Source organism: Trachinotus anak, unplaced genomic scaffold (assembly GCF_046630095.1).
Source record: "Trachinotus anak isolate AG129_WGS33_773 ecotype Australia unplaced genomic scaffold, CSIRO_AGI_Tana_v1 ptg000013l, whole genome shotgun sequence".
Taxonomy (NCBI): domain Eukaryota; kingdom Metazoa; phylum Chordata; class Actinopteri; order Carangiformes; family Carangidae; genus Trachinotus; species Trachinotus anak.
In genome coordinates, this window is record NW_027273864.1 from 27,955,607 (window position 1) to 27,973,578 (window position 17,972).

At 38.3% G+C, this 17,972-nt stretch overlaps 2 protein-coding genes and 1 non-coding gene across 3 annotated transcripts; all 3 read left to right on the forward strand.

The window, feature by feature from the left end:
- The first annotated feature begins 1,998 nt into the window (after window positions 1-1,998).
- Window positions 1,999-3,142, forward strand: LOC139630663 (guanylin). The gene is made up of 3 exons (XM_071494299.1): window positions 1,999-2,174; window positions 2,384-2,576; window positions 2,699-3,142. The coding sequence occupies exons 1-3, from the start codon at window positions 2,100-2,102 to the stop codon at window positions 2,755-2,757; spliced, it is 327 nt and encodes a 108-aa protein (XP_071350400.1). The 5' UTR covers window positions 1,999-2,099; the 3' UTR covers window positions 2,758-3,142.
- A 4,293-nt stretch (window positions 3,143-7,435) lies between these two features.
- LOC139631291 (guanylin-like) lies at window positions 7,436-9,848 on the forward strand. Its single transcript, XM_071495414.1, has 3 exons — window positions 7,436-7,591; window positions 8,046-8,232; window positions 9,390-9,848. Exons 1-3 carry the CDS (start codon window positions 7,520-7,522, stop codon window positions 9,458-9,460), a joined length of 330 nt encoding a protein of 109 aa, XP_071351515.1. The 5' UTR covers window positions 7,436-7,519; the 3' UTR covers window positions 9,461-9,848.
- A 1,898-nt stretch (window positions 9,849-11,746) lies between these two features.
- trnap-agg (transfer RNA proline (anticodon AGG)) lies at window positions 11,747-11,818 on the forward strand. The gene has a single exon. It is a non-coding gene; the product is annotated as a tRNA-Pro (tRNA).
- The last annotated feature ends 6,154 nt before the right edge of the window (window positions 11,819-17,972 follow it).

Genomic DNA, 17,972 nt, shown 5'->3' on the forward strand with positions numbered 1-17,972 from the left:
AGTTCAGATGGAGTATACTGGTCCCTCGTGGCAGTTGATAAATTGTTAACAAAACAAATGAGTAATTAATTAAATAACCAAGCATAAATTACAACAAAATGAACCTGGAATGTGAGGGCCCGGAGGGTTGAGGGACCCACGACAGTTGCCATGCATGCTGGATGAATTATCATAAACAAAATCCACTGAAGAGGCTCAATTCAACAATGACTTTATCCTGTTTAACAAGTATCGGCTGTGTTGCCACAGTCTATCATCCAAAAACAGAAACATTATTTTTCATCCTTTTATCACCAGTGCTTTGCGTTGTCAAAGCTGCTTTCATGATGTCACAGGTGTTTTCTGTCCGCCCTCGACGGAAACACGAATGTTCAAATCCAGTATTTCCACAGAATGTGTTCAGCAACAGATCAACACACATTGCTCCTCTGTGTGTGGATTTGAACCTTGTTTTCGTCAAGTCAAAGATGTTCTCATCCTGGGAAGGAAAAAAAACACCCATGAGATCATAAAAATAGGTTTTAAGATTCAAACAGGTTTGAAAAAATAAAAAATTAGGTTTCCTCGGGGAGCTGTTGATGTTTAAAAACCAATGAAATAACACCATCTTTACCCTTAATCTGCGAAGACCACCTCAGAAATCCCAACTTCAGACATTGCTAATGAAATAATAGGCAATTATATTTTTCTGTTTCAGTTGCGATTTATATCTGACAGAAATTACAGTTGGATGACGCCAACAGTGATGAGATCCACTGTGCACCCTGAGTATGTTAGATTGACAGATCCGTCATGCTCTGCATAAAGAATTGTATTTAATGAGCTCATTAAAAACCTCACAGATGTGTCACTGGCTTGTCACACCTTTGCACAATGGTGTCCATGTGGTGCCACCCACAGGCGAAATTAATTGATTTTCATCACTGCCTCCGCCTGTCCTTGAAATGTTGACGTAGCGATTAGATAGTTGTGTCATCACTGAAAGGTTTGATCACTGCGGCTGCCGATGTGTCTGTCTGTGCTGAAGTGCTGTCGACCTTGTCACCAAACCTCAGTCTACCAAAAGCACAACTCTTTAGCGTTTAGGTAAATGCTTCTAGGGATGTTCATGTTGTTTCTGATCTTCTTCATTCACCGTTCACCTGCTTACCAAAAGCCTGTACAGCTGTTCCCTAAACCCAGTGTCTAGCTGGTCTGAAGCCTTTTAGGAAGTATACACATATCTTACATATATTTCCAATAATTAATTCAGGTCTCACGGGACTTAAGGGCTTAATAAATAAAATAAACGTAATGTTTTATGTAGAAGCAGAAAGTAGGAGTCTTGCTGCAGTATAAAGTAAATACCATCTGATTATTCCACACCACAGGCTAATGAGAGCACTGCAGGCATCTCACATGGGACAGAATAATGTTTGCATATAAAGTTAATGGTTTTTGTTGACTTGTTTGGTGCAAATGGATGTTTGTGTTGATGGATGATAAGAAAGTTAAGGATGAGACAAGGAAGCATTTGAAATTGAATTTAATAATTTTATTGATCTTTTTTTCTCTGTAATTATCAGTATGCCGTATAATGTTGTGAAGCTTAAACAAAACAATATATGTATAAAATAAACATATGACTTCTACTAAATATGGTTTAATCCAGGTCTGGATCCAATCATATTTCAACATATACAACAAAGTTCAGTCATTTGCATAGGTGTGAGTAACAGAGCTTTCTAACAATGGGCCAGTGTGGCTTAATCGTCATTAATAGAGCACATGGTAACTCCCTAACTCAACAGAGGTGGGGTCGATCCTGAAAAACAGAGCAGACAAGTGAGCCAGGGATCCATAAAAATAATCAGACAGGTGATGAGGTCCAAGTAGGATTTATGAATTCCCCCTTTACAATGCTGTAAAACCCATTGCTACTCATTAACCTGTGAGAAAAGCATGTCTGGTCACATGACTGCTGGGCTGCAGGGCAGAACTGTTTAAAAGGAGGCTTGTGGACGGAGGGAAAAGCAGACACTGAGCTGAGCACCTGCTGAGCGCATCCACAGCAAGAGATAAAGACAAAGCTACAAGGCAAACCACTGTCAACTGTCACCATGAAGGCCACACTCGCCACCATCACTCTCCTGGTCCTGGCTCTCGGCTGGACCTCAGAGGCCGTGCAAGTTGAAGTAAGTGCCTCACTTAGCATTTCTGTGGACTGATGTCTTCATGATGAGACTGCTGGGCTGGACAATGACCTGCATTCTGTACTACAAACTATGCAAGCCTAAGCCACGTACTTTTGGATTGTCTCATTATTTGAACTAATGCTACATTAGAAAACTGGGCTTTAGTCAGGTTTCACTTCTTCAATACAAACATCTTCCTCTCTCTCCAGGAAAATGGATTGTCTTTCTCCCTGGAGGCTGTGAAGAGGCTCCAGGAGCTGACGGAGAGCAGGTATGCAACAGGACTGCAGAACCCACGATTCAGGGCGAGCACCGTGTCCCTCTGCGCTGACCCCATGCTCCCACAGGAGTTCCTGCCGCTCTGCAGGCAGAGGGGAGCATCAGCATCTCTCACCAGATTAGGTGAGATCATTACAAATTGAAGAGGCCTTCTTTGTGATTGAACTTCAAGAGACCATCATTATTATAGTGCAGGTGATTTGACAGTGTTAATGTCAGTGGCTAATTCTTTGTCTTTATTTCAGCTGTGGTTCCCCTGGACGTCTGCGAGATCTGCGCCTTTGCTGCCTGCACTGGCTGCTAAACAAACCCAGCAAGCCAGAAGCATCTTGCCAAGCTTAAGACTCGTGATTTTTTTTCTCCACTTCGAAACAATTTCAGGGATTTTCTCATAATCTTGCCTACAATGATGAGACAATGCCTTTATGTTTCCTGAATACCAGGTCCTGACTACGGCCCACTGGGCATAAAAATAAATTTTTTTGTTTTTTTCTTTTGCAAACTGTTACTTGGTAGCATATTTACTACTTCATTTTTCTGATGAAAGTTCTTTCTCATACATTTTATTTTTGGAATGACATTGTTTGTTACAATCTTACCAAGCTTTGTATACGTATTTAAAGGACAGTTTTCTTGTTTCATTTTTCTTTTATATTAACATTGTTTTGAATAAAAAGCCTTTGCTGATACATTTTGAGTACATTGTCCTCTTTCTGTACTGTATCTATTACTATTTCTAGATCATCCTCAGTTGTGAAAAGTCTTTTAACTTGTAGTTAAAAAAGCAGTACCACTGTGGGAGTTCCATTATACTTAAAGCTGCCAAATTGATTTTTGGCCACTAGGGGGCAGAAAAAGATCAAAACAAACCGAAAGGTACAAGGCTGTCACTAAATACAGTGTTTTGTTACATTAATAGGTTTAGTATGTTCACAAACACTTGCCTATTTACACATTAAGCAGCCATAACGCAGCATTAGCATTCATTTGGAGCCTTTTAGCTCTGTTTTGTTCTCTTCCCGAGAAAACTGTTTGCATCTTTAAATGTTAGATGCCAAACATTCTTCATGAGGTGGTCACTAACTTTGTCTCTCTGTGGTTTGGTGCCAGGCAGGCAGCATATCAGGGGTTTATCAGAGCTTGTTTGACAGGAACAGCTCTTTAGAGGGTTTGATAAGAAAGATAAATATAAATACAGCAAATGTTCACAAATCTATAACAGCAAGCTCAAAGTCAATGAGACGCTCCATGGAGCTGCACTGCTTCCACCACAGTGTCTTTTACCATACGATGAACTGAAATTTTCAAATTCTTCACAGTGCGGCTTTAAACAGTGCAAAGAAACTACACATAGAAATACTCAATTACACGTGTCCACATCTCCTCCCTCGTCCAGGGAAGGTTTATGGACCTTGTATGCACTTGTTCATCCACACCTATGGTCCCGTCTGGTGACCACTGGCTGTATCTACAGGAGTAGCTGGAGCTACTAAGTAATCAGTGGTGTCTATTTTCAAGCTGCTGCACAAGCTGTTGCCCTTTTATTATTAAAACAACTTACATCATTTGCTCAAGCCTACTTTGGCTTCATTTCAGCCTCAAAAATATGCCCATGTTTGACATTGTGAATAGTTTATTTTATGCATCTTACCTGACTCAGCTAAATTAGCTCATTATACAGATATATACAGTCAGTCCACGGCCCCAGTGGACTCTGCATATCGACTCTGACATGTGCAATATACTCACAGTCTTGATGCCTAATAATTAATGTAATAATGTGTGTGTACTGTTTGTCTGAAGTCATACAGATATGAATGTACACAGTACAAGCTTCACAGTATTTCCTATATGTACAGCAATAGTAACAAGGCATTTTTTTTTGTTTCTTGCTGTAGGGAAAAAAAAAAGTTTTTTCTTTCTCTTAAGGAAGCAGCGACAGTCTTCGTTTATACACAGAGTTGACTGGCTGATTTGTAGAATGAGCAAATTAGAGTATGTTTAAATGTGGGTAGTTTTAGGGATAATCAAGAGATATCCATTAGATTTATATCCTGGTAATGATTTGAAACTAATCGGATTGAGACATGTAGGGTGATAAAAGTTATAATGAATATATTATATTATATATATTTATCTCCAAGCATGAGTGAGGTTCGAACTAAACTCCACACACTTCCCATTAAAACAAAGTCAATTATGCACTGACCACTCATTATATTAGGAATACTATACTAATACTGAGTAGTTCCTCCCTTTGCTCTCAAAGCAACCTCAGTTCTTGATGTCATTGATTCCACAAGATGTTGAAAACATGTTCTGGTCCATGTTGACATGACTGGATCACATTTGTCAGCTGCACATTCATGCTGCCAATCTCCTGGTCTACCACATCTCAAAGATGGTCTACTGGATTCAGATCTGGGGACTGGAGAGGCCACTGAAGTTCACTGAGGTCACTGTCATGTTCATAAAACCAGTTAGAGACAACTTTTGCTTTGTGACGTGGTGAACTATCCTGCTGGAATCAGCCATTAGAAGATGAGTAAATTCTGACCATAAAGGGATGATGGTCAGCAGCAATACTCAGACAGGCTTTGGAATGATGACTGATTGGGATTGAGACTCTCAAAGTATGCCATGAAAACATTTCTCACACCTTTAAACTACCACCATTGGCCTAGACTGTTGACACAAGGAAGGTTGGGTCAATGGAAAATCTAATAATCAGGCTACACCCACTGCAGCCTCAGGCTACGTCCACACTGATGCATTTTCATTTTAAAATGGAAATTTAAACCTATCTCTGCCCAGATGAGTGTTTTAGCTACGTATCAGAAATAATACTAACTCACCAGAAGACAGTTACCACCATTCACGAACACACTGGGCATACATGTGCCGGTTTTAACGAGCAGCAGATTGTCAACTCTGCAGTTGTTGCAGTTGCACCAAACACTACAAACGAGGAACAGCAAAGACAGTAGATGAAATGCAGAATTTAACTGCACAGCAGCTGCTAGCATAAACAAGAAGGTCATTAACACTTGTAATTCGTTATCCATGTTACATTCACCACTGGTTCTTGTGACCCAATCAGTTACAGATTTAATGTTGTGGCTGATCTGTGTATTTTGGTGTAGCTTGGTTTCATATTTGAGATTCTTGGAAAGTAGCCACTGTTTGACTTGATGACAGGTTGGCAATATCTTAACCAACTTCATGGGTTGATATTTTTTGACTGTTGAAATTTGTGTAGAATTCAAGGTGTTCTTGAACAGCATGGTCACCACAGTATCCCATCTGGTTTGCACTTAGTGGGACCATCATTTGTTTTTCAACAGCACAATGGCCCAAAATACACCTCCAGGCTATGCACAGGCTATTTCACCAAGAAAGAGAGCGATGGAGAGTTGCCTCAGATGACCTGGCCTCCACAATCAATAATAGAAACAAAGAAAAAGATTAGAATTAGAAGGTATGTCCAAACTTTTGACCAGAACTATAAATTTAGGGACAATGTGGTATCTCCTATTAACCTAATAACTATAGCATCTATAGGCTTCATCTTTTTATTTATATAGCTGAACAAATAAATGAATACAACAAAACATGAGAGCATACTCAACAGATTATATTATAGGAGTGTTTTCCCTGAGACAAAATCACTTTACAATTTGTACCTGAACTTCAAGCTTTGCTATTATTATGTCCACCAGGACCCTCATGCTGAGTTATATAATGTATATTCAGTGAAAACTCATGAAAATCAATAAAAAACTTCTACAGTATTCATTGATTTTCCAGACAATGCTTATCTAGTGACTGTATAGTTTTTCATTAACAGTTATTTCATGTCTGTGTCTGTGTATGTCGGTGTCTTTTGCAGATTACATTGCTACAAAATATACCATTATTTTTACTTATTTTATCCATCTATTTTTCACAATACACTGACAAACATGATTTTAAACAGCAAAGAGTCTCCATTTAATATGTAGTAGTCTAGAGTTTCCATTATTATTTTACGTTAAAGGTCACATATGTCACAAATTGCATGCTTTGTTTCTCTTATACTGTCCAGTGCTGCAGCACCACTATTCCCCCTCAGTCTGAAACAGTCCCATCTACCTCCTGTCTCTCACCACTTTGGCCCGCAATATGAACAATGTCTGTTTCAAAGTTGTAAGCAAGAAAGTTGAAGCCTTCATTTCCTCTTTTTTAAGTCAGCAGGAGAAAAACCTGACAAAACAGGTCAATTTTGTGACTGATGTGACTTCTGAAACAAAGTCTTTGAGTTCACACAGTCAGACCACAATTCATTGTTGATGGAGGAGCTGCTGACTGTGGCTCGTTATGGCATCACAGATGCCACACCCTTTTCTAAGTAGTAAATCTTGGGAAACATCTGCCCTTCAGACCAAAGTCAAGTTATGTGTCTAACTTGTTACTTTTCCAAAATTCACCTGTGTATTTTGAAATAAGGCAGTAATTCAAGTGATAACCCAAATATTTTCCAGCATTTTAAGCTTATTGGAACTTTTCTTTTTCTTTTAAGCAAACAAAAAAAAAATGCCATTTGTGTCTGGAAAATGTCATCATTTGTAAATATCACAACTATTCAAACAAGTGACCTATACAGTATGTAGGTATATAGCCTTTTCTTTATCAGACAGCTCTGTGACGAATATCTGTGGGAGAAAGACAAGAAATTAGATTTATTAGGTGGCACTGAGGGGTCGGGTGCGTTAGTATTAAACCCAAAGTCAACAATTGAATGTCGCGCTGACGGAGAAAACAACAGAGGTGGAGGTTATAAACAAATTTAAAGGATAGTGGTTATAAACTAAAAAAAGAGGATCCAAAGCACTCACAGTACAGCAGCCTCTGGTTATCTTTGACCACTCGGTTTTCCCGCCCACCTTTACACTCCTCAACCTGCCAGCTATCTCGTTAATAAATCACTCACTTATCTGTCCAGACACCTTATAAGAGGTGGCACAGATACGTAGCGATCACAGAAGAAACACTCCTCTAAGCCGACAGACATTTTGCTTCACCTGAAAATGAGATCGCTCAGTGTTGTCGTTGTTTTGGTGCTGTGTGTGTGCAGTGGAGCTCTGGGTGTTCAGGTTAAGGTGAGTTTCCCCTGCTCTCAGAAACCCTGTTGACTTTCTTTATCTTATCAATCTGTGTGTTTGGTTTCTTTCTTTTCAGGCTGTCTCTGCTCTGTTATTTATTGTCTAAATACAACTCAGAAATAGTAGCTGACACCAAAGGTTCTTTTTTTTTTTTTTTAAGATCCAGATGTTGTGTTCCCATTTGTGATGGCTATGTTTCACCTCGTGTAACATTAAGTGTAGTCACGCTCACTCTCCAGGCCTGCAAAGCCACGAGTAGCTATCCACTCCTCTCTTCTAATTCAAGTTCAAGTATTCATTCAGCTAATTCCAGCCTCTGCAACTCATTCCCATTAGAAGACATGTACAGCACACTGTCTTACTCAAATTAAAGCACTTGCACTTGAAACGTTTGAGCCGTACTGTAGATTTTCCTTATGTCTCAAAGGTCATTGTGCTTCCTCCCTTCCAGGTTGGAGACAGGAGCTTCCCCCTGGAGGCGGTGAAGCAGCTGAAGGAGCTGATGGACGTCGATGACAACGATGGCCCTCACCTCCCTGAGACAAGTGTCACAGCCGTTTGCGCCAACCCTCTCCTGCCGCAGGTCTTTCGGCCAGTTTGCCAAGGGAGGGGAGCAGGCATTGTTTTCTCCACACTAGGTAAGACAAGTACAGAAACAACAAATATGAAAATGTTATTGCGACAGGTTTATGTCGGTACAAACCCACTATGGTGTCATATTACTACCTTGTGTTCCTCTCAAGTTTCCTTTTAATGTTTTCTGATATACATATAAATGTGTAAACACTGTTGACCTCTAAACAACACACTGTATAGGGCATTGCATGGATAAGAAGTTGTGCTCGTGCGATATTTGGTATTTAATCACAATAAGCCAATAACAAGTTTAGTCCATCTTTCAGTATGTTTCCTTCTTTCCTACAGTATCCCATCTATGACACTCAGCCATTAGCCCTTTTATTCCCAGTGGAAATGTAACAGCTGGGCTCTGTAGTAAACCCAAACAGTTTGTTGTTCTGTCACAGATAAATAATTAATAAAGGCAGTGTATGTGTGATTAATTTCAGATAAATTATAATGAGGGTATATGTTGGCCAGTTCATATATAGTTTTTGGATGGAAAACAATGGAGCTCTATGGCACAGAGAAGTACAAGCTGTATCAGGATTTGGCTACACCAACAACACTTAGGCCAATTACTTGTTGGTTGCAGTCTTTTAATGACATCTGTTGACAATAATAAGATAAAAAATATCACCAAAAATTTCCAAGAGGCTGACAAGCATCAAGTGCAGCAGCTGGTTAGACCCAAGCCACAGCTGCTAAACTCCCTGTTAAGGGAGCATCAGTGTCAATATTTGGCTTTTGGCAAATTCATATAGGAAACAATCACACACAGGCTCTTAGGGACACTGTTTACTCAATATTTTTATTATTCAGACACATACTCTCTCGAGAGCTTGAGATTAAAGACACTAACAACAGACTTCAGTTAGTTCACTCAAATGGATTCCTGGATTTCTCTGTTTACACATTGTATTATGCACAGCTTGTAACAGCTGCCCCATAAAGTGCCTCTGCAATGATAATGCCAGGCAAGAGGCCTATGAAAAGCCGTGCAAATAGTCTTTCAGGACCATTAAAGCTCATTAGAGACAGATGACACCCTTTTTAATCCCACCGACAGTAAGACGAGTATTTCATGTCACTGGAAAGGTGGGCCTTGGGTGGCACAAAGACATATTTTGGGTCACATGAATATTATATTGTGTTTTTTTTTTCTTGCACTTTCCAGTGTATATCATCACACCTTCCGACCCTTGTGAAATATGTGCCAACCCCTCCTGCTTTGGATGTCTGAATTGAGGCTGCCATCTGCTAGACACACAAACACATCGATGGAGAGTCTCTGGGGGGGCTTCATCCTCCATAGTTCCTCCATATTTCTGTGTTTGAGACATCGACAGACATGGAAAAAACACGTCCTGTCACCCAGCAACTAAGCCCAATGGGTCTCAAGGCTCATTGTTCAAAATACTTAGTTACATAGTAACCCCTGAATTAGTCATGATTTTGATATGTTTTTGGTAGCTGTTGTTCATACATACATTGTCCCTTGCCAGTAAATTGTCAAAAACAGCTGTTCTGCAGTGTTTGAATTTTACTTTAATGTCTTCAACTTGCTTTCATTTTGAACTTTTAATTTATTGAGTCTGATGCAGCCTGTTGACAATAAAAATATGTATTCTTTGCATCACTGAAAAACAGTTTTTGTATATTCAAAAATATAGTAATGCTGACACACTCTTTGTCACACCTTTATACAAACACAAATGCATGCACACACACACAAGGTAAGTGTGCTGGCTGTAAGATTGGAAACTGTCACAGGTTCCACTACTTAAATCAATAATTGTCTATTTGGGGGATGAATCACTCAATTTAAATAGATGGTTCACACACCAGGCTTCAAAACTAATACTCTGCATGCACTCTTCTATCGTGGTTTCAGAGAACTATCCTCATTTCTTCATCCACAACAATTTCAAAGTTAAAATCAATTAATCTAGCTGTTTACAATATTTTTAGTCTGTTGTTCTTTGTGTTGCCAGTGACAATAGATTTTGTCAGTAATCGTTTGGCAGGATAGCCAACTAGAGCAGAATTTATGTAAGAGAATAGAAATGCATTACTGCTATGAGGCATCAATAAACATGACGTCAGTGACCTGCTTCTCCAGCCACCGTGCTTCACAGTCATCAGGCTTCCCACAGGGTCAGCAGTCATTAGGGGAACCCCTGTTTGCAATCATGTAAAGCTGCCCTACTGCCGGCATAGTGTTTAATTTGCATCAACAGATCTATAAAACCTACAATATAATGTGAGTTTAAGGGATTTGATAACAGACTGGTCAAATGAAAGTGACCAGTCTCAACAATCCCTGTGTTTAATCCTTAATGGCTGTTGTGTGTTTCCCTCCATAGTGTGTATTTAACTAATTAGAAACACTGTTCTGATAGGGTATTGACTCATATACCCAATGCCTGCTTTATCCTGTTTTATGGTGTTATCCTTTTTCAATCATATTTGTGATATGACATTTAATCCTAGATGGAATATGAAAAATGCATGCTTTTTTTTTCATTTTATATACTAAATGATGAACTGATTATTATAGAAAATACTTATGGTATACAATGGTAGCAGTACAGTTTTGGGGGTACCTACTTGCCTTGTGTTTTCAATTGTATGCTGCTTTATTAGATTTAAGAAATAAATATTCTCACACGAATACAACCTACACTTATACACTCAAACTTACATTATAGCTCCTCTTCAAATATTATCTTTTTAGATTAAGATTTTTCATAATAAACACCATCATCAGAGATTATAATGGCAGTAGCCTATATGAAGCAGGCAGTAACTTGACCAGCTACAGTTTATTTGATTATTCAGTCAACAGCAAATCAAGCCAATTACAGGGGGGAATAAAGACACACAAAGCCTCCGGAAAAAAAAAGAAGAAATTATCTAAACAGGAAAAACCCAGAGTTAAACGAAGACGGAAGAAGCGGGGAGTGAGAGCTCTTGTCATGTTTGTAACCTCTGCTCCAGCCGTTAGCTTCCTCATGCTAACGTATGTCGACCTCTGGCGGCTGTTCGACGACGTAACAAGAATATATCAATTACAAATCGTATTGATCAAAGCGATTAATATTTTCGGTAAGTAAAGGTTTGTTAAGCTTCGCCACAAAACACTAATTTAGTTGGTTTTCCAGAGAGATTCCGCGGTCACCGGAAACACTTCACTCACCGTGACAACAGCCGCATTGTTGGCTAACCGACGGCAGAGGTAAATAACAACTTAACTTAACTTAACCACTTAACAATACTGTTGTCAGGTATTCATTCATGTTCATGTCTGTATTTGGTTTTAAAGTGACCGTTTTTGGTGAGTCCTCTGTTTCCAATGCAGCCCGCAGCCAGAGGAGTAACATGGAAACGGAAATGTACCGTAAATGTAAGACGGACAACGTTTCCTCACATAATTAATATGTCCTCAAAAGTACGTCTGTGGGATCGATTATTAGGTTAAATGTTATCGATAACCTTACCTATTTGTATGCAAATCTGGGCCCCACACCACGTGGCTCGTTGGTCTAGGGGTATGATTCTCGCTTAGGGTGCGAGAGGTCCCGGGTTCAAATCCCGGACGAGCCCTGTGTCTTCCAACCTTTTCTGGAGTTAAGTCTCTTTTCATGCTACATGTTTTTGCACATACAAACTGTTTGGTGGGTAGTAGCTCTCAGTGTAAATATATATGCAATACTAAAACCAAAATACAGAGGAAATGAACTCAGTAGACAATAGTAAAATTAACTGTACAAATGATAATAATAAATAATAATAATTTCCCTTTTTTGCCATTAAGAAGCTTCAAGATTGCTAAAACCATGTTGCTGGCAGTATCATGTGCTTTAAGTTTGTTCCACCTCTCCTTTAATCCAGCCAGTGAGAGAAATATTCAGATACGAGAAACGTTCAGGGTTTGTAGATTTCATGTGCATCATTGTACACACCTTTTCCCCAAATTTTCAATGACTCTATAAACTCTAAAAACTTTATCTCTGCTAGAAAAAAAAAAACATTATTGTTTTTACAATATTCAGTGTCCAGTGTGCAAATTCCTCTTAATACCCACCAGAGGGCACAACTCTCTAAATTATTTTTACTACATACTGCAGGCTTTGTAGCATGTTGGTGGCATATGAATATATCCTGTAATCTAGTGTTTTTTTTCAGTGTTGGTTATATTTAAGTAATGTATTAAAATTTTCTGCCAGTTTCTTTTCATTTCAATTCAAAGAGGGAAACCACTTCTGAGCCATGTGAATAAATTAGGGAATAAAAAGCACATTAACTGCCAGTGGCACAGAGGCAACTCAACAAGAACACACTGTAATGCCCTGACCATTTCCTGCCTCCTTTTTATTGAAAAACACACCTTTAAAACTTAAAAGACAATTTCATGAGGGCAGACTGTGCAAGAGCTTGTCACTGCATGTTTGTTACGTTGATAATTACCCTTGTCCTGTTCCCTGTCTCAGTGAACCATGTGCAAAAACAGTATTCACTGGCATACATATCCAAAGTTACTTAACTGTTCTCAGGAAGGGGAGGGTTTATGTTCATAGCTTGTTCCATGTGGATAAAGGGTACTGTTCACTCATCCCTCCCTCAGCTCTACTTCTTATTCTGTTCAGGGTTGAGCTGCTGGAGCCTATCGCAGTACACACTTAAAGATAAGCATGTTGACTGTACATCAAGGCTAACACACATTTGGACAGATAAACACAGTCATATTCATCCATAAGATTTAGAGTTCCCTTTTCATCTGGTGTGCACGTCTTTGGATTGTGGGTGCACATGCAATCCACATGTTAAGACCCCAGTCGGCACATCGCGTTTAAACCCACAGACTTTTGTTGTAAGGCAATAAATGAAAACATGTGTATTTTGATTTTGATGTGTTTTAGGTAATGACAGCCCTGAAACTACCTTCACCCCCATCATTGCTTTTCAAAGACTTGCAGCCACTAGAAGAGTTACGAGTTATGTTTTTCTGTATGTGTCATTTTTCCAGGTTTTATAATGTCACCCATTTGTGCTAAACCCAGCATTACAAAATTTAAAGTCAATCTTGATTTCAACATGTTCTTGTTACTGTCACATCAAATGAATCAACCTCTTGCACTTCCCCAGTCATGTCACCGGAAACCACTCCACAAATTTCAACAGGTTTGTGGATTTGCCAGTAGATGTGTTACTGACCCTTTTCTAAATCCTGCCTCCTTTAGTCACTGTTACTACACATTTCAAGCAAACTTCCATTGTGGTTTACAATGATCATTCTAGCATATCTGCCACTTCTGTATTATTGAAACTGTTGATTTCAGACGGGTGGATATATTCAAGATTCCCATTTCCAGCTTGCAAGTATAACTTCATTATAGACTAATCCTGTTATAATATTATCAAATAAACAGTTGCCTGTTTGATCTGTAAAACTTGAAAAATTAAAAATGTTCAGGATTTCCCAATAGTTAATAGTAGTCAAACACAGTCCAAAACCCAAAGTAAGTATGTAAGAGAAAGCAGCAAAGTGTCACACTGAAGAAGGTCAACCATCGATTGTTTAGCATTATTGCCTCAAAAATGACTTAATGAATTCATTATCAAAATAGTTAGTCATTATTTTTCTGACTAATCCACTAATCTATTCATCTGTACCAAAGACGCTAATGTTAACATCATGAGTTAGCTTCAAACACTTTCTCCAGCTGACTGATTGTAAAATAACAATTTCTCTTGATGGCTTCACACATGATTTCATGCTAAAACACTGACTGATGCTAAAGCTTTCTTCTCACAAAGTTAGTAACGGAGTATAAGCACGAGTCTGTCAAAGCCGACTGGTCAGTAGATTGGTTTTCCTGTTAAGCATGATGACGTTTACAACACGGTACGTCCCTGAAAACCTCTATGGTCTCATTTAGCTACTTATTAGCAACTGGCCTTTTTTTAAGAGACATAAAAGCTTAAAGAAATCATGACTGGGGTATTTACTGATGTATTTTACGTTGTAAAAAAAAAGTGAAAATGTCCTGAGCTTGTGTTAACCACAGACCTTATTTCAGTCAATCTTACCAAGAACCCATTCAAAAACCCCATAGACTTCTGGACTAGGGAACTGTAAGTACTAAAATGCTAACTAGTTTTCGGGTTTCAGGACTAATTTCTGCAGCGCTTACCCTCTGATGCCATTCAGAACCGTCCATGACAGAGGAGAAATAAGACACTGTCGATGTGCTAGTCATGAACAGGGATCTTTTTGTTTTCAACATAACCTGTAATCACACAAACCAATATAGTTAGATAAAAACAAGTACTTGAAAGTAACAGTAGGTCACTAATGTGGATGGTAAGCTTGCTCAGTGGACATGCAAACATTTGCACATTATGTTAGAGCAGATTAAAGCACTGTTTAATCTATTCCTTATACTTTTTCTTGAGTTTTGTGGTTACAATTTTCTGTCTCCTGCTTTGGTAAATAATAAGCTGTGCTTACCTGTGAATGTGCACCATAGTCTTTCATGACTCCTTAGTGTGAAATGATCCTGCATTTCATCAGAATCACTCTATATTCCAGGCACAACTGCTGTAGATTTCCTCTCACCTTGGAGGGACACAAATGTGTTTGGCAAATTAAAGCTTCAATTGACCTGGTCTCTCTGCCTCACTCCTCAACAGTCTTTCTTATCTTGGAAAAACCAACCCACTACACTCATTGTGGCCATGAATGAATTATCTTGACCTGCTTCATTTTCAAGTAGGATGTGCGGTAGATGAGTAACAGTTCTCTGCTTCACTCATACTGTATATTAAAATAAACCTAAACCTGACTGGATGAATGCACCATTTACTGAGCTTTCACAATGGTTTCAGGATTACAAACTGGAAAAACATGCAGGCTGTTCAGGAAATGTGAAATTCAGTCTCTGATTACATTTTGAGTGTGAATTATATTGGCCATGCAATCACTAAATCATTCTTGACTTTATAACTTCAGCAATCAGCCTTTTAAGTTGTTAGCGCAGTTTAGGGGGTTTGAGAAGCAGTGAGACACATAATCATCTCAATGCCCAACTCTTAGTTTACTTAGCATGTGTCTGACCAAGCTTAATTAATTCAGTGTACTTTTTCCATCTTAAAATCTTTGTACCACTGAGCACATAAGATATGTAGTATTTGTCCTAGTCAGATAAAAGTAAGTAAGATGAAATTCTATTTTGTTTGTGTGTGTGTGTGTTTAGAATTTGTGGCTTTAAATCATATTTTCTTTTGTTCCTCTGGTCATCAATTTTTATCTTATAGCATGTTCAGGAATTTGGCTGAACTCAGGCACTGTGTGGGATGATGTCATGTAAAGAGGGACTCCTGGCCCTTCCTCTAGTGTTCATAAAACATAAATCATACAAACTTAAATACAGTGCTTGCCAAAGAGCTTTTACAGACTGCAGGTAAAATTTTCCCAGTGAATGAGTATTGAGGTGTTTCCATTATTTTATCAGACACTTTCTAAATAAAAGTCCTGATTAATTTGCAGATTATTTTGTCAGTTAATTGTTTGGTCGGTGAAACAGGAAACAGTAATGCTGCAGTTTTCATGGCTTCACGCTGGTGATAGATGTGGCCGAAGACATTGTTTTTAGGGTTGTCCGTCCTATATGTGTATGTACATCTCTCCCATTTTCATGAAGGCAGTATCTCACTTGAGGAATTTTTTTTTTTTTTTCAAATTTTGTCCAAACGTCCACTTGGACACAAGGATGAACTGATTAGAATTTGGTGGTCAAAGGTCAAAGTCACTGTGACCTCACAAAACACATTTTTGACCTTTACTCACTAATCATACACTCATTATTACACAATTCAACACAAATGTCTAATAGGATAAAATGATGATGTGATGTTATTTTATATTCAAATGGTCAAAGGTCATCTCCACAGTGACATCATAATAAAAACACTTATGAGCATGATTCAACACAGTAACTCGTGAACAGAACAGGAGCTTGTGACCATATTTCCTGCAACTTGACTGGTTGTTGAGGCATACAAAAATAAATGAGTAGCCAGAGTTAAAGGACAAAGACACAGAAAAGACAGTGAAAGGAAGTGCTATGTAAAAAAAAAATGCAAATATAATGCAGCATATAACATATTCCTCACAATAGATTAGTTATTTACACCATAGTTTTATTCTTCTTAAAACATCTAGGTTATACTAGACACAGGCCAACCCTTTTCCTTTCTGTATTAGAAAGGGTGCAGTTGTTAAATTCTAATTTTAGATAGTATATGTATATTGAATATGCTAAGTACAGTTTAGGAGAGATATTGGGGGAGTGGTAATTTAACAGATACAGTGATGCCAACTACTTTCAAAGGAAAGTAGCTAAAGGCTGCTTGAAGAGTCACAGAATTTTGCTAGATAATATCATGTGCTAATTCCTGTATTTGTGACCTCATCGTGTTGTATTCTGCTTAGTGTCAGATGGTGTTAGTGATTTACATCTGGTTGCTTCTCTCCTACTATCAGTGCTCAAACATACAGTATTTTAATACATATGAATTCCCAATAAAGCTGTTCTCATTTACATTTTTTTCTGTCTCTGTTGTCAGACACTGGCACAGTTATGAGATAGGGATTGAAACGAAGCCCATTATGATTACATGTTAACCAGCAGCCTCTTCAAAGCCATGTCCAAACTGCTGCTCTGAACCGCTAAAATCCTGATTTTGTTACAGTGTCGTCGTCTGGCAAAATCCCAAAACACATACATTAAAGGCAACGGCTGTGCTGTGATTTCGGTCATATTTATATTCATTGCACAAAACATCACTGGTTTTGTTGCTAGGTGCTATTTTTGAAACAAAAAGTTGCTGAAATGTCACTAAACTAAGTTGGCAACACTGTACAGATATAGCGACTTACTGAACCCTAGAATATTTAGATCTTCTCACATTCCTGTATGCAGTGTTATGTAAGTGCCTCAATGATTATTGCACTAATAGCAAAGATCAGGAATTTTTTAGATCAAATTTATTTAACTTTATGGGGGTGATGTATGTTCTTATCATCCAATAATAAATCTAACATGTTGATAGTTTGTTTGTATCCTTGAACATATTGTATCCCATTTATCCACTAATATTTCCTGTTGTAAGTCTTGTATCCAATGAAGTATATTAATTTCAGAGTTGTCTTTATGGTTTCCCACCATTATGTTGTATAACTAAGTAACCCACTCTTTGCTGAAACAATTTTGTGTAGAAAATATTTCCAATGGGAACATGGGGGGTTGTTGTACTGAATTTTTTAGGCGTGCCAGAATGCAATTTCTAAGTTGTAAATACTTGGAGTGTTTGTGTTGCAACACAACATGTCATACTTTCTCTTTCAGCTCATCAAACAAGATCAAAATGTTGTCCTCATAAAGAGCCCATACTTTCACTATGCCCTTATTTCATTATGTTTTAAGTCCCATGTCATTTGTTGCTGGGTTGAGGTGTTCATATCCTCAAACAGTGAAAAGCAAGACAACATTGTGGTGTTGCTCTTATATTTATGTACTTCATGAAATGCAAAAAAAAACAACAATTGTGTTTTTCACAAAAGGATTAACTGTTTTTTTCTTAATTTCTGAAAGGTAGCAGAGCATAAAAAGCTATCCACCGTCAAACCCCTTGAGGACAACAACTCAGTTGCAACCAGGGAAAGTCTACCTCTCTAGAAAACCAGAACATTGCA